General features: G+C 44.8%; 1 protein-coding gene and 2 long non-coding RNA genes across 3 annotated transcripts; 2 read left to right on the top strand and 1 right to left on the bottom strand.

Moving 5' to 3' along the window:
* Positions 1-3,561: 3,561 nt before the first annotated feature.
* LOC125721003 (uncharacterized) lies at positions 3,562-4,766 on the top strand. The gene is made up of 2 exons (XR_007385646.1): positions 3,562-3,721; positions 4,704-4,766. It is a non-coding gene; the product is annotated as an uncharacterized LOC125721003 (long non-coding RNA).
* A 5,145-nt stretch (positions 4,767-9,911) lies between these two features.
* LOC125720845 (general transcription factor II-I repeat domain-containing protein 2-like) lies at positions 9,912-11,797 on the top strand. Its single transcript, XM_048996707.1, has 3 exons — positions 9,912-10,846; positions 11,348-11,639; positions 11,776-11,797. The coding sequence occupies exons 1-3, from the start codon at positions 9,961-9,963 to the stop codon at positions 11,795-11,797; spliced, it is 1,200 nt and encodes a 399-aa protein (XP_048852664.1). The 5' UTR covers positions 9,912-9,960.
* A 483-nt stretch (positions 11,798-12,280) lies between these two features.
* Positions 12,281-14,435, bottom strand: LOC125720995 (uncharacterized). The gene is made up of 4 exons (XR_007385638.1): positions 14,392-14,435; positions 13,724-13,873; positions 12,728-13,088; positions 12,281-12,640 (listed from the first exon to the last, which is right to left on the bottom strand). It is a non-coding gene; the product is annotated as an uncharacterized LOC125720995 (long non-coding RNA).
* Between the last annotated feature and the right edge of the window lie 1,261 nt (positions 14,436-15,696).

Raw genomic sequence — 15,696 nt, 5'->3', positions numbered from 1 at the left:
TTCACTGTTCTTTGGTCTGGAGAACAGGCTGATTAATCACAGTTGAGTTTTGTGGGCAATCAACCATATGAATATGTACATATATGTGTGTGTGTGTGTGTGTACAGTAGTGTGCAAAAAATCATAAGCAGTCAAAAGAAATTGTGTGATTGTTAGGGTCTGTAGCAGCTAATCACTGCTGTTAATAGCAGCTACTATAAACTACTGTTAATATAACTGCTAATAACATAACAATTTTCCCGTTTTTTTTTTTGTGTAATAAAGCCTATAATGTAATAATGTGATACGTTTTTGATTCAAATATGTTAGTATGATATTGGTAAGTTATTACTGTATCAGCCTTTATTATATTAAGGGGGAAAATTAGCACATTATTGGCAGTTATTACATTAACGGTAGACATCATATTATATATGTCTAATGCAGGGGCGCTGCTAAGGATTTTGGGTCCCATGAAAGGAATCTTGACAGGGCCCCCCACACAGTTTATTGGGGGCTTCTCTGGGCCCCCTCTCAGTCATGGGCCCCGAGAATCGTCATCGTTTACCCCCCCTTTACAGCGCCCCTGGTCTAATGCACGAAGCATTAACGTTAGATATGCTTGTACCACAACTTATTAGGCAAGAGAGAAGTTCTATTGCCCATTTTCATTGCAAACCAGCTTAACATTTACAGGATAATTAATTGCAAGTTCCGATGTAGGCTGCCATTCACACACACAACTGGAAATAATAAAATGCCTGGACAGAGCAGATACAGCCATTGTAGACTTCGCTCCTGTCTGCTGCTGTATGCAAATCTCACTGAACCATTAAAGCTGGAGCAGAAGTGATGTCTCCGACTAATTGCTGGTTGTTAGAGAAGTACTCAGAATAATGAGAAATAAAGTAAGAATTGTGAGGGAAAAAAAATCAGAATTTCGACTTAATAAGTCAGAATTCTGAGATAAATGTGTGTTTTTTTTTCTACTCCAGATGGCAGAAAACTCTAAAATCAACAAAGCTCAAGAGTCATAATTCAGAATTTGTTCATTTAGATCAGAAACAGCTCTATGGGATGCTTTCGTCTAATCAGACTGTACCACATGGTTCATATGTAACACTTTTCTGGAGACCGCAACAAATGGGGGATTCTGAAACTGCCCGTTTGTTTGGAAAATTCCAGTCACCCTGAGTGAAAAAGGGTAGAACCCTCCCTCCTGTCCCACTGGCCTATGATTGCCTGATAGCAGGAAGAGACGGTCTATAGGGGAAAGTAACCTTCAGTTTAACTCACAGAAAGACAATAAATAGTAGCACTTAACAAATGAGAGAATATTAATTGACTAGGACAAACTGAGATGAGCAACAGGAAATATAACTGTAAGCTGATAAGAGAAAAAGAAGGGGAAAATGGAGGGAAATTTGCTGCTTCTGATTGGATGCAAGCATGCAGGTCAGCTGATCCACCTGAATGTTTCCAACTCAGCAATCGGTGATGAAGGGTCAGTAGATTGGCTAAGTGCTGGAACCAGAAGCAGAAGCTGGCTTTCATGCTCTGGAGGGTCCTGTGGCATGAAACCTTAAGCAGTTCTTTACGCATATGATGCTCCTTTAGGGGGTGCCATAGACATTCGGTCTGCATATATATTATGTTTTATCAGTGTTTCTTGTGGACCCTCAGCAGTTCATGTTTTTGCTCTCTCCCAGCACCAGCTGTCTGGCAAGGAGCAAAAACGTGGATGGACTGGGGGTTCCTGTGGATCAGGTTGAAGAACATTGTTCTGTATTGTTTTTGTTAATTGATTGATATTCAGAATTTATTTTTGGGGCTTTGGCTGCATCTTGGTTATAATGTTTAATTGAGATATGAATTAATATGGAGAACACCACACACACGGCACAAATTCTATAAAGATACTACTCATAAATTTAATGTGATAACACATGTGATAAAAATACAAATATAAGGGCTTTATTTGTATGAATAAAGCATTTCACATATCTAACACATGTGTCCCCAACAACCGTAGCCAGATATTAAATCTGTTCTAGAAGAGCACACTCATTGCTTGCTGTAAAAGCATGCAGGAGGTCCCAGCTGAGCTCTGCTATAGTTGTGCTCTGTGTATTATTCATTTGGCAGATGCTCTAAGACAGAGAAATGGTTGGAGAGAACAAGGCAATTAACAAATGCATGCAAACAAGTGGCATGTTACACAACAGGAGCAAACCATTACAGCATCCGATAACAAAGGAAAGCAGTTGTCTTGCCATAATTGCATTTTGATAGCTGTTCTAGTGCCTTAACCTCTATGCTCTGACTCCACTGTAAGGTCTAAGTTCTGTTCCCTCAGTCCATTATTCAAGAGGCATTTTCCTTATTTTGGTGAATGTTTCTGATTCTTGTTAGTGTCCACTGTTTCTGTTGATTAAGTCCAGTGATGCTAGCCACACCGGTAGATGCGTAACCTGGTTACCCACCAGGCAGGCAGATGGGGGCAGGTGGGCGAGGTGCAGCGTACTGTATGATGCAGGGGGGCACTGTGCAGCAGCTAAAGTTCCTCTTGGGTGTAATCATGTCCTGCGTACGGAACCAGCTGCCTTTCTCTGCATTGTAGCATTCCACCTTTGCAGTGACTTTGAAGCCATCGGAGCCTCCCATTGCAAACAGCAAGCCGTCCACCACTGCGATGCCGAAATAGCTCCTTTGTTGTTTCATGGGAGGCCCAGCGTGCCACTGGTTAATTGCAGGGTCATAAACCTCCATACTCCGCACTGGATGAGCCCCGTTGGTACCACCCACCTGCGAGACACCAATGGTAAGTGATCACTCAGATACCAAACGGATAAGTAAATATCAGCTTTCTCGAAGTCCGGAAATCTTAAGGAATTATCGCCCTATAATAGCAGGCTGCACAGAACCTCCCATTGTCTATATAGGACACAAGCTTATAACTAATTTGTGTTCAACATACATGTCAACATAACTGCAGTGAAAAAAGTGGATTTGGGCAACAGAAAACCTGTACAATTCAGTGAAATACTTCTTATGTTCATATGTTTTGCTTTTATTATTATTTTTATTAGTACTAAAAATAATACTCGTAGTCAGACACTGAAAAAAACAACAAACAGAGCAATTGTGTCTGGAACTACAGAATATAACTATAATCAAAAATCTAAGCTTTACTAAGTTTTACTAAGCGTATTCGTTTAAAACCCAGATATGCAGGGAGCATATGTGTATTGAGATGGGCCTTCCCAGCAGGTCATTTCATCCACTGAATTCTTTTGTTTGATTTAAGCGCATTACAATCTGTGACACAGCAGCAGTGACAAAAAATATGAGTCTCAGATAAATCTTGAGATTTGACTCCTTTGTTTCAGAGTACAAGAAAGGAATCACTCACCGCATAGATGTTTCCCTGATATGCAGCTACTCCGAGGCCACGTCAGCGAGTGCGCATGGGAGTGATCAAGGTCCATTCGCCCGTGAGTGGATCATAGCACTCCGCAGTGGAAGTGGTCTGAGCTCCATTGTTACCCCCACAAATGTATATCTAGGAAAGATGGTTCACAAGTGATGTGTGTTATGCTGTATATGATTGGAGATGGAGATCTAGAAAGCATAAATGTACATTTAGCTAATGCATGTTTAATCCATCCATCTTCCATAAAAGTTTATTCGGTACAGGGTGGTGGTGAACCTGGAACCTACCACAGGAAGCACATGGGCAAAGGTAGGGAATTTACAGTTAGTTGTGATCATTTCCCTTGTGAACCGCAGCTTAATCAGATAATTATTAAGTTCACTAGGTTTGTTTGAATAGGGAAATCTGCAAATTGTTTAGGATTCTGACCCTCCAGGACTGGAATTGGGTAAAGCTCCTACGTTAACACCAGTTATTGTATCTCACAAGTCTTGGGCTGTGGGCAAAATTGCAAAAACACAGAGCTGGACACCACAGCACTGCCCAATGTGCCACTAATGCAGAGCGACAATGCAAGGTCATTTATGTTTTATCTAAACACTGACGTTTACTGAACTTATATTAAATTATGGATTGAAATCAAGCATTTGAAGACAAAGCGAGCTACTGAGTATGTAACATAATCAATTTCAAGGGGAAAATGAGGGTAACCACAGGCAGACGCCCTCCTATTAACCTACCTTTCCATTCAGGGTGGTGGCACTGGCATCCTGTCGCTCCTCATGCATGGGCTGGATGATGGTCCATTCGTTGGCTTCTTGGTCATATCACTCGATTATGATTAGAGGCGAGAAGCGTAAATGGCCACCCGTTACATAGATGGAACCATTAATTACGGCCACGCTAACATTTCAGTGGCACCAGTGCATCGGTGCCATGTGCTACCATGTCCGTGCGACGGGGTCAAATCTGCGTAGTGTTGGTGAAATTGTGGCCATCAAACCCCCCAAAACAATACCCAAAGCCATTTAAGTACACACTGCCATGGCCGGACTGGCGAGTCTCCTGCCCCTGCGTTACATCGACCCAGTGGTCGGCCCGGGTGTCATAGGCTTCAATCCAATTGGTTTTGCGGAAATTCCAGCCACCAATGGCCAATAAGATGTCAGCGGGCAGGCGTGGGCGGATCAGTGGCCTTTCTTTTTTTTATATATATTCCCTCCACCACCCCCCCTCTGCGGTGGACTACTTTATTTCTATTTATTTATTTATTTTTATTTATTTCCTCAAGAGAGGGAGAGGGAGAGAGAGGGGGACAGAAGGACGAAAACGGAGAAGAAGGGAAATAGAGAGAGAGCGAGGGAAAAGAGAAAAAAAAAGAAGAAAGAAAACCACAGATAATCTGCTTCAATACCTGCTGATGAGAGAAAACAACAACCAACATCTGTACGAGTCACAATGAGCATGTTAAGGAGCAACAGCCAAACAAGACAGTGTGTGTCTGTGAGTACCTGTTTGTACCCCTGTGTGCACACCTGTGTATGTGAGCGCGCTGGTGTTCAAAAGGTTTCTCCATGTAAATGTCTAGTAGTGTGTGTGGGGAGCCACAGCCCCATCCCTCAGGACATGAAGCAGACACGGAGGAGGCCCGGACCCCAGACAGCCAGAGGCCCCCCAGGGCATGGGAGCCCCCGGAGGACCACCGCAGGGAGAATAGCAGCCCCTCACCCAGAAAAGGGCAGAGGAGAGCTCCGGAGGGAGGCCATCCGGCAGCCACAGTGCAGGAGCCCCAGGGGGCCGTGGCGGCGAGCCCGCAGGCTCCACCGGCGGCCAGCCCCACCAGGGCAGACCAGGCCCTGGGCCCAGAGATCCAAGGGCCCCCCCAGCAAGGGCCCGACAGAGCCAGGAGGGCCAGATCCCGCCAGGCAACCGACGAGGGCGAGCCAGCACCCACCCGAGCACCCAGCCCTGGACATCGAGAACCACCAACGCACCAGTGGCCAGGGGCCCCATCCACCAGCAGGGAGTGTGGCGGGGGGGGAATAGAGCCCGAGATGTTATTTCAGGTGGAGTCTAGAACCCAACCTGACACATGCATATAGACAAACAGGCACACACATATACAAGCATACGTTCCCACCCTCATGCACACATAAACAAATATTTACACATTCACCCAACATAGAGACACACAGAAATGAACGCTGTACACACACTCTCACTCCCCGTATATACTCTCTGTGGACCCCATTTTTTTCCTCTGGCGAGGAAACCGGAAGACCACCCTGGACCCCTCAGCAGCCGAGAAGCGCACCAGCCCAGACCCCGACCAGACGGCCAGATCAGTGACCTTTCAAAGTCAGATCGTGGACTTTTATCGTCGAGATCATGTATGATCTTCAATACATCAGTGATAATTGGCCTGCACGCCGCATTGGCCTTCACTAGATCGTTGGCTTTGACGATCTTCATAAAGTACTCCGGATCCATACGAGCCATGCGAATCTACACAGGAAACAAAAATGAGAGAATTCCCATGAGTTCCTTAGTGCTTTCTGTGAATCTCGGGGGATGAGCAATTCCTAACATTAAAGGTACATTAGTTGTAGCTATTTACATAGAAAGTCTCAGATGTGTCAGCTAACACTTATTTCATGTAAGACATTTCGGTGTTTTGTTTTCCATTATTTGTTACACTCTCCTCCCAGGTGTAATACCTGGAAGCCTTGGTTGTAGACTTATGGGACATGGAAATGGGGGTTCAGTCTCTAGCTACAGTAATAAGGACTTCACTCAATGAGCATTCTATTGTTATATACACAAGTCAATGAGAACATAGTATAACTATACTCACCTTGGGCAACAGAGCTGAAATGTGGGCCTCTCGGGTGGCAGGCTCGTGCTCGATCCACCGGATGATGCCGTCAAACACCGCATCCTCTTGTCTGACATTCAGCTCATCCTGCTCTATGATGTCAGAAAGTTGTTCCAGGGTGAGTTCTGGGAACTCGTTTGAGGTGATGGCAACCTCCTGGAAGTTTTTCAGGATGAAGTCGAATGCAGACTGGCGCAGCTCATTGAGGCAGTAGACTCAGCCGATCAGCAGCTGCCAGGAGGTTCTCCACATTCTCAGCCGTGACGAGCACAGAGTACGTGTAGATGTATTCCATGATCTGCTGCATCGTATCTGGGGAAATGCCTGGGAACTGGTACTCCCGCTTTCCCGAATCCTTCCAGTCACCGGTGAACAGAGCCCTGAAAACAATCCAGATGTGAGTCAGAATCAGCTTTTTGGCTGATCACACAAGGAATTTGTCTCCAGTTTGTTGTCACTCTCAGTGAACTTAAACAGGAGACATACAAAAAATAAAAAACAGGACCACAACGGGACTCATTTAATAATTTTGGGTTTCCTAACTCTTCTGATCCAGGGACCCCCAAATGAATATCGACCAGAGCTAAGGACCCCCTGCCACAGATGATCACATAGGTACTTAAGAAGTAGGGTCAGGAAGGGCTTTAATCTTATCTTTCCAGCAGTGGCTCCCTAAAAATATTTTTCACTTAGACTAGAGGGCAGGTCCCCCGGAATATTATTTTTGCCACTGATTGACGTGGTCCACTTTTTGTAATATTTTTACACAGCTATTATATGCCAAAAGTTAAGGTGGTACCTTTAATAACTGTAGCTCAGAAATATTTTTGCTAACCCCGTAGTATACTAATATAACACAATAATTGTCATGACCTGTGCGTCCAGCCCTTGTATGTGCTCAGGATGAACCTGCTCTCATCTGTGAAAAGCTCAGGGTGCCAGTGGCAGACCTGCAAATTCTGGTATTCTATGGCAAATGCCAATCGAGCTCTATGGTGCTGGGCAGTGAGCACAGGGCCCACTAGAGGACGTTGGGCCCTCAAGCCACCCTCATGAAGTCTGTCTCTGACCAAACAATCAGAAACATTCACACCAGTGGCCTGATGGAGGTCATTTTCTAGGGCTTCAGCAGTGTTCATCCTGTTCCTCCTTGCACAAAGGAGCCAATACCGGTTCTGCTGAAGGGTTTAGCACCTTCTACGGCCCTGTCCAGCTCTCCTTAAGTATCTTCCTGTCTCCTGGAATGTCCTCCATGCCCTTGAGACTGTGCTGGGAGACACAGCAAATCTTCTGGCAATGGCACATATTGATGCGCCATCCTGGAGGAGTTGGACTACCTGTGCAACCTCTGTAGGGTCCAGGTATCGCCTCATGCTATTAGTAGTGACACTGACCGTCACCAAATGCAAAACTAGTGAAAAAACCGTCAGAAACGATGAGGAGGGGAAAATGCCAGTGGCCTCCACCTGTTAAACCATTCCTGTTTTGGGGGTCGTCCCATTGTTGCCCCTCTAGTTCACCTGTTCATAATTTCATTAAAGCAGCTGAAACTGATTAACCACCCCCTCCGCTACTTAACTGACCAGATCAATATCTCAGATGTTTAATAGACTTGATGCTATACTCTAATTAAAAAGTGTTCCTTAATTTTTTTTGAACAATGTATAATTGTAGCATCTCTTCCCTTGTCTTAAACTCCACACACCTAGAGTTGTAACCTAACATCCTATTGGCCTTTTTTATTGCTTCCCCACACTGACATGGAAGCATCAACATACACACCGAGATCTTTCTAATAACCAGCTACCTTTATTTCAGTGGAACCCATAATATATCTGTACTTTTATATTTCTGCTCCCTGTATGGATTACCTTACATTTATCTATGTTAAATTCCATCTGCCAGGTATCCACCCAGTCGCTAATTAAATCCAGATCCCGTTGTAGCCTCTCCGCTGCTAGATCAGTACCTGCTACACCACCCACCCTGGTGTCGTCTGCAAATGTAACCAGTTTACTGTATGTATTGGTGTCAATATTATTAATGTAAATTAGGAACAGTAGTGGTCCTAAAATTTAACCCTACGGTACCCCACTATGAACGCAGGCCCACTGTCATGCCCGGCTCGTACGATCGTCGTGTGTGCCACGCCCCCTGATTATCCACGTGTGCTTCCCCAATCATGCCCAGCTGTATCTTGTTGTTTCACCATGTCTTTTGTCTATATCAGTCCACATCTTGCCCTGTCCGATGTCCGTCATTGATGTTAGTGCTGTTATGTCCCGTTCTGCCCATAGCCGTCTTTCCCCTAATAAAACACCAGTTTTCCCCGTATTCTACCTCCCTGCTTCGTCCTTCCCTGCCTCCTTCCTGCCAGCCTGCCCGTCCGCACCCGCAAACTCTGACACCCACAATATAATAATATCGTGTACAGTACATACTGTAATCAGTCCAGAGGTAACATCACTTCTCCAAATTCAAGTTGCCGGCTATGATTACTGTAGGTCCCAGGGGAAGGGGTTGCACTAAACCAGTATTTCAATGGATTACGAAAAACCTTAGTGCAGGGGTGCCCAAAGTGGGGCCCGCGGGCCAAGGTTGGCCCGCCGTACTATTTAGATTGGCCCGCCAATGGATATCTAAAAATTTAAATTATTACTGTACTAAAATTTGTTTAAAAAACTCTTAAAGCACGAATCCCAGTGTAGCTATCAGTGCGTTTATTTTTAGTGTACGTTGACCTAACTAATATATATTATACAGTCCTCACTCATGGTGCTTTGATTACATTTGAAATATCTAAGACTAAAATTGAAACACAAGCAACTATAAGGGTAATGTAGAGTATATCTGTCACGGGCGACCGCGGGCAGAGCGGCGATCGTGAGGGCAAGCGGGGAATCAGGAAGCAGGCAGGCAGGATTCGGGGCAAACGGGGATTTAATCAAAGGTTTTCGGGGAACAGGGAACATCGGACACTGACTGACATCAATGACGGACGAAGGACTCAGGTAAGACACGGACTGAAATACACAGGACTGAGCAAATGAACTAGATACAGCTGGGTACAATCGGGAGAAAACACGTGGGTAATCAGGGGGCGTGGCACACAGGAGGAGCGGACGAGCCGGGCATGACAATATCTGTGCACATATGTACATTTCCACACTTCATAAATAGTCATATTTTAACAATTTGCAAAAAGTCCCATGAGTCTTTGTTGCCGCCATACGGGATCAAACCAGTTTGTGGCGGGTCACCACCAGGCTGCTAGCTTAAGCCACTATCAACATGGAGCGGCATCGTCAGTGGCACACAGACAAAAGACATTTTAAAAAATGCTGGGAGGAAGAATATTTTTTCACTGACATAAATGCTAAAGCGGTCTGCCTTATTTGTAACCAGTCTGTTGCTGTACTAGTATAACATTCGTCGTCATTATGAGACGAAGCACGCAGCATTTTCGCAATTCAAAGGTGATGCGCGAAAGAACAAGACCAGGGAGCTGCTGGCTAAACTTCACAGGCAACAAGGGACTCTTACACGGCCCTCGACAGCCCAGGACAGCGCGACGCGGGCCAGCTTTGAGATTACTGCGCTAATTGCCCGGACTGGGAGATCATTTTCAACGGGTGACTTTGTTAAGGAGTGTCTGTCCATAGCTGCGACAATCATGTGCCCGTCACAGGCAAAAACTTTCTCCCAGATCAGCCTCTCACGAAATACTGTGACACGTCGTATTGAAGAAATGTCTCTAGACATTAAGGAGCAATTTAAAGCAAAGGCTGCTGGATTTGTCGCCTTTTCTTTGGCGTGTGATGAAAGCACGGACATTTCGGACTCTGCACAACTTTTGGTTTTCATACGGCGAGTAAATGAAAACATGGAAATAACTCAGGAGCTGGCTGGATTTGAGACACTGCGCAGCACAACAAAAAGTGAGGATTTGTTTGCAGCCGTTGAGCGAGTGTTGGATACGAACGGGCTGAGCTGGGAAAAATTGGTTGGGATAACAACTGATGGAGCACCTGCCATGGCTGGGAGGAAAACAGGCCTTGCCACACTAATTTCCCAGAAGGTTTCCCAATGTGGAGGTAAGGTGGCAAAATACCACTGCATCCTGCACCAAGAGCAACTATGTGCCAGATCAGTTGGTATGGGAGACGTGGTGCGTGACGTGATTAAAATCATAAACTGCATACGATCAAAAGCGCTCTCACACCGCCAGTTCAGAGCTCTTCTAGAGGAGGTTGATTCACAATACAAGGATGTGCTTTACCACCAAGAGGTGAGGTGGCTGAGCCGCGGGAAAGTCCTCAAAAGATTTTTTGAGCTGCGCCATGTCATCGCGGAGTTTCTGACAAGCAAGAACAGTGACACTCAAGTCCCCACAGATGAAAAATGGTTTTGTGACGTGGCTTTTATGGTGGACATCACTGACCTGCTCAACACCCTGAATATTCAGCTTCAAGGGAAGGATCAGATCATCACTGAGCTGTTTGACCACATAACGGCCTTCAGGTCGAAGCTGCAGCTACTCTGTCGACATCTGTCAGCAGGTTGGTTAATATATTGTACACACACAGAGACACACATACACATTCAGTTTTAATGGTGATAATGTCTATCATACTGTATTTTATGCCGTAAATAAGTCCCGGCCTTGTTAACTGTGTTGCGGAGGGACAGCGCTGTCCATGGTTCTTAAACTTGATTGACAGGCAGACATGCGCTTTGTTTGTCTTTTGGAGCTTGCATATTTTTTGTGATTGTAAAAATGCTTATGATTTAATCAAGTGATAATGGAGAGGAAAGGTGGCAGCATGTACCTGCACCTCACATGATAAAAGTGCAGTTACTGGGATTGATATTATGTGGAATATGTTAGTAAGTGCATTTACTAACATATCCATATTCCACTGTTGTGCAGTTAAAAAGTATTGTTAAAAAGTATTGTAATAAAATTGTAAGGCTAACTCTTTCAAAGTACATAAAACAACATTTATGTTGCAATATTTATTATTATTTGACGACTTAGCAGCTCTTTCACTTCTTCCCAGGAAACCTTGCACACTTCCCTAGTCTGAGAGAGGTCAACCTGGTGAAGCAGAGACTGCCTGAATATGCAGCACTTCTCAGACACTTGGACCAGGACTTTGCGTTGCGCTTTGAGGACTTTAGGGAAAGTAGAGGTGACATGGAGCTGTTTTCTCAACCCTTCACCATAAGTGTGGACTCAGTGCCTGATCACATTCAGATGCAGCTAATTGAGTTTCAGTGTGATTCTGAGCTAAAGAATAAATTCATGTCACTACACTTGAAAGACTTCTACACACATGTCTCATCTGAAAGGTACCCAGACATTAGGAAACATGCACAGGTCATGTTAGCTTTGTTTGGCAGCACTTACATCTGTGAACAGACTTTTAGTGTAATGAACCTTAACAAGTCCAGGCTCAGAAGCACTCTGACTGACCCACACCTACAGGACATCCTCACCCTCTCAGTGAGTCAGCTGCAACCTAATATTGATAGGCTGATAAACGCCAAAGAACAGCTTCATGTTTCTCACTAGTGGTGCAATTATATTGTTCCTACTGTTGTTGTTGTGTTGCTGTTGGACATGCACTCTTTGACATTTTGCACTATATGTGATTACAAAAGTTTAGACGTGTTCTAAATGCCTATATATGACTTATTTGTCATATTTTGTTTATGTTATTTACACAGAAAGGAAGGTTAGATAACTGTTTGATAAATAAAACTACTTTACTTTACTATTAGTGTTTGTATTTTGTGTAAAATATTACATTTGGCCCGCGGTCCTCTGATAGATTTTCATTTTGGCCCACTAAGGGAAAATGTTTGGGCACCCCTGCCTTAGTGCTTAATTAGTAATCACCGATGGTTGCAGCGGAATTTCTGAAGAGAACCGTCAAACGAGAACAACGTTTATCCAAAATGGGAAATTTATGACGCTTTCACAAACTAGATAATATGAAAAAGAAAACTTTATTTTAAGTATGCAATGTCAGGAGAAGATTCAGCTCCCATCTCCAGCAGAGCTTCTCCCATGTCCTGGAGGACGCAGGGGACTGACTAGTACGAATGGGCCTTGTTCCATGCCTCCATTGTGGAGGCGGCTGACTGGAGCTGTGGCCTGTTGTGGCAGCAATCCCCCAACCCGCTGGTGGACAGCGTTGATGAAATGTTGGAATGCGGCTTCGGCGGTCGTCGAGGTAAAAACTCAGGTGTGGGAGGAGTTTAGCGAGGCCATGGAAAATTACTTCCGGACAGCTTTGTCTTCAAAGACCTCGATCCCACCAACACACCTTCCAATGAGGAAGCAGAGTCTGGGGAAAAAAAGAGGTGTCTATATAAACTCAATGTATGTTATAGGGAAAGAATTCGGGGTGGGGGGTGTAAATGAGGTTACGTACTGGGCATGCTGTTGTGGGCAGATGGGTTTCTCTCCTCCTTGGCGGCCATTAGGGACTAACGAGGTGAAGCGTATTCTATGATGCGGGGGTGCGCAGGCACTACGCAGCAGCTGAAATGCTGTCTGGCTCGGCTCATGTCCTGCGCACGATACCAGCTGCCTGTCCCCGCATCATAGCACTCCACCTTGTTAGTTACCCCAAACCCATCGTGGCCGCCCATCACAAATAGGAGGTCGTCCACCACTGCGATGCCAAACTCACTGCGCGGTGTGGACATGGGGGCCACAGCATGCCAGCGGTTTGTGGTAGGGTCATAGACCTCCATGGTCTGCAGGTGATCAGGCCTGTTGATACCGCCCACCTGAGAGATGCCAAAGATTCATTATCACTTGCTTGCCAAAAGGATGGGCAAACATCAACTTTCCCAAAGTCATGAACTCTTAAGCAATTTTCACCCTATGAAAGCAGGCGCCTTAGAACCTCCCATTGTCTATAGATGACACAAGCTTATATACAGAAGTCAACCTATATGCAATGAAAACATGGATTTGGGCAACAGAAAACTTGTATGATTCGGTGAAAACTGTGAGCCTTCAAAAAAGACTCCTTATGCTAATATATTTTGCTTTTTTATTGTTATTACTTAAAACGAACACTTGAAGCTAATCAGACACTGAAAAAAACAACAATCTGACTAATTATATCTGGAACTAGGGAAAATAATTAATTAAAAATCTAAACTTTACAACCCGAGCTAGTAGCAGAGACCCCCCAGCAGATCCATTTATAACCCAGAAATGAATGCAGGGAGGCTAAAGAGGGTAGCATGTATGTTTTTTATGTGTATTAAGATAAGCCTTTGCAGCAGGTATTTCTGGCATTTAACTGTTTTGTTTGGTTTAAATGTATCACAATGAAAGACACAGCAGCAAAGACAAAAAAACCATGAGTCTTACAGGTAAAATGTGAGATTTGACACAGAAAGGAATCACTCACCGCATATATCTTCCCTTTATACGCCGTGACTCCAAGGCTGTGACGGGGAGTGCTCATTGGAGTGATCAAGCTCCATTCGTTAGTGAGGGGGTCAAAGCACTCCACTGTAGATAGGCTCTCTGTTCCATTGTGGCCCCCACAGATGTATATCTATGAAAACCAATTTAACTGTGAAGACCGTTATACTGTATATGACTGGGGTTTGGAGGTTACAGATAAAGTTCATTGTGACTCAAAAATAAAAGTATATGCTATGCATAGTGTATGACAGGGTTCCCCAGTCCCGTTCCTGGAGGAACACAGTTTGCAGATTTCCCTTCTCAAACACACCATGATCAGCTAATTTTCAGGTTTAGTATGGCTGTTTGAAAAGGGAAATCTGCAAAGAGTTTTGGATTCTGCTCCCCCAGGAACAGAATAAAGGAAACCTGACATGGGAACACCATTTCATCTATCTCACAAGTCTTGGAGTTGACACCACAGCACTACCCAATGTGCCACTAATGGAGACCAATAATGCATTTATCCAAATACTTAAATGTATTGAACATAGTAATTGTGGATTAAAATCAGCAATCTGAAGAGAAAGAGAACTCATGACTGTGTAAAATACTCCATTTCAAGGGGAAAATGAGGGTAAACAGTCAGACGCCCTCCCATTACCCTACCTTGCCATTCAGGGTGGTGGCGCTGGCATCGTTTCTCCTCTCATTCATGGACTCGATCTGGGTCCATTCATTGGTTTTTGGGTTGTAGCACTCTACGATGTCGAGGGGCCAGAAACCAATATGGCCACCCATGGCATAGATGAGCCCATCGAGCACGATCACACTAACATTACAGCGCTGCCAGTGTATTGGGGCCATCTGCTGCCATGCTCGTGTGATCGGGTCGTATCTGCGCACGGTATCGATAAAGTTTTGCCCATCAAACCCCCCAATGCAGTACACAAACCCATCATGGTACACCGTGCCATGACCAGCTAGGTTGCTCTGCTCCTCCTGCGTGATATCCACCCAGCGGTCGGCCCGTGTGTCATATGCGTCGATGCAGTTTGTCGTGTGCATGTTCCATCCACCAACAGCCAGCAAAATGTCAGAGGGCAAGCGCGGGCGGATCAGTGGGTTCTCAAAATCAGAGAGTGGACTTTCATCATGAAGATCATAGATGACCTTCATGACATCAGTGATAATTGGCCTGCACGCCGCATTGGCCTTCACCAGATCGTTGGCTTTGACGATCTTCATAAAGTACTCCGGATCCATACGAGCCATCCGAATCTACACATGAAACAAGAATGAGAGAATTCCCATGAGTTCCTTAGTGCTTTCTGTGAATCTCTGGAGATGAGCAATTCCTAACATTAAGGATACAGCAGTAAGTGCAAATTTTAATTTCTTTAGCTGAAGCCATTTACTTTGAAAGTCTCAGATGTGTCAGCTAACACTTATTTCATGTAAGACATTTGAGTGTTTTGTTTTCCATTATTTGTTACACTCTCCTCCCAGGTGTAATACCTGGAAGCCTTGGTTGTAGACTTATGGGACATGGAAATGGAGGTTCAGTCTCTAGCTACAGTAATAAGGACTTCACTCAATGAGCATTCTATTGTTATATACACAAGTCAATGAGAACATAGTATAACTATACTCACCTTGGGCAACAGAGCTGAAATGTGGGCCTCTCGGGTGGCAGGCTTGTGCTCGATCCACCGGAGGATGGCGTCAAACACCACATCCTCTTCTCTGACATTCAGCTCATCCTGCTGTATGATGTCAGAAAGTTGTTCAAGACTTAGTTCTGGGAACTCGTTTGAGCTGATGGCAACCTCCTTAAAGTTTTTCAAGATGAAGTTGAATGCAGACTGGTGCAGCTCGTTTACGCAGTAGACATCGGCGATTTTAAGAAGGCCAATGCAGTTGTTGAGGCAGAGCTGCTCATGCAGGAAATCATAGCAGCGCTGCACGATGCCC

Source organism: Brienomyrus brachyistius, unplaced genomic scaffold (assembly GCF_023856365.1).
Source record: "Brienomyrus brachyistius isolate T26 unplaced genomic scaffold, BBRACH_0.4 scaffold27, whole genome shotgun sequence".
Classification (NCBI taxonomy): domain Eukaryota; kingdom Metazoa; phylum Chordata; class Actinopteri; order Osteoglossiformes; family Mormyridae; genus Brienomyrus; species Brienomyrus brachyistius.
The sequence above is the reverse complement of the archived record's forward strand: the minus strand, read 5'-3'. Positions and strand labels throughout refer to the sequence as shown.

Excerpts from the sequence above, each read along its gene's own strand:
- LOC125720845 (XM_048996707.1), top strand. The coding sequence starts at position 9,961 with ATGTGCCCGTCACAGGCAAAAACTTTCTCCCAGATCAGCCTCTCACGA. Across the intron at positions 10,847-11,347 it reads CTGTCGACATCTGTCAGCAG|GAAACCTTGCACACTTCCCT; the intron begins GTTGGTTAATAT and ends ACTTCTTCCCAG. Across the intron at positions 11,640-11,775 it reads ACACATGTCTCATCTGAAAG|GACATCCTCACCCTCTCAGT; the intron begins GTACCCAGACAT and ends CCACACCTACAG.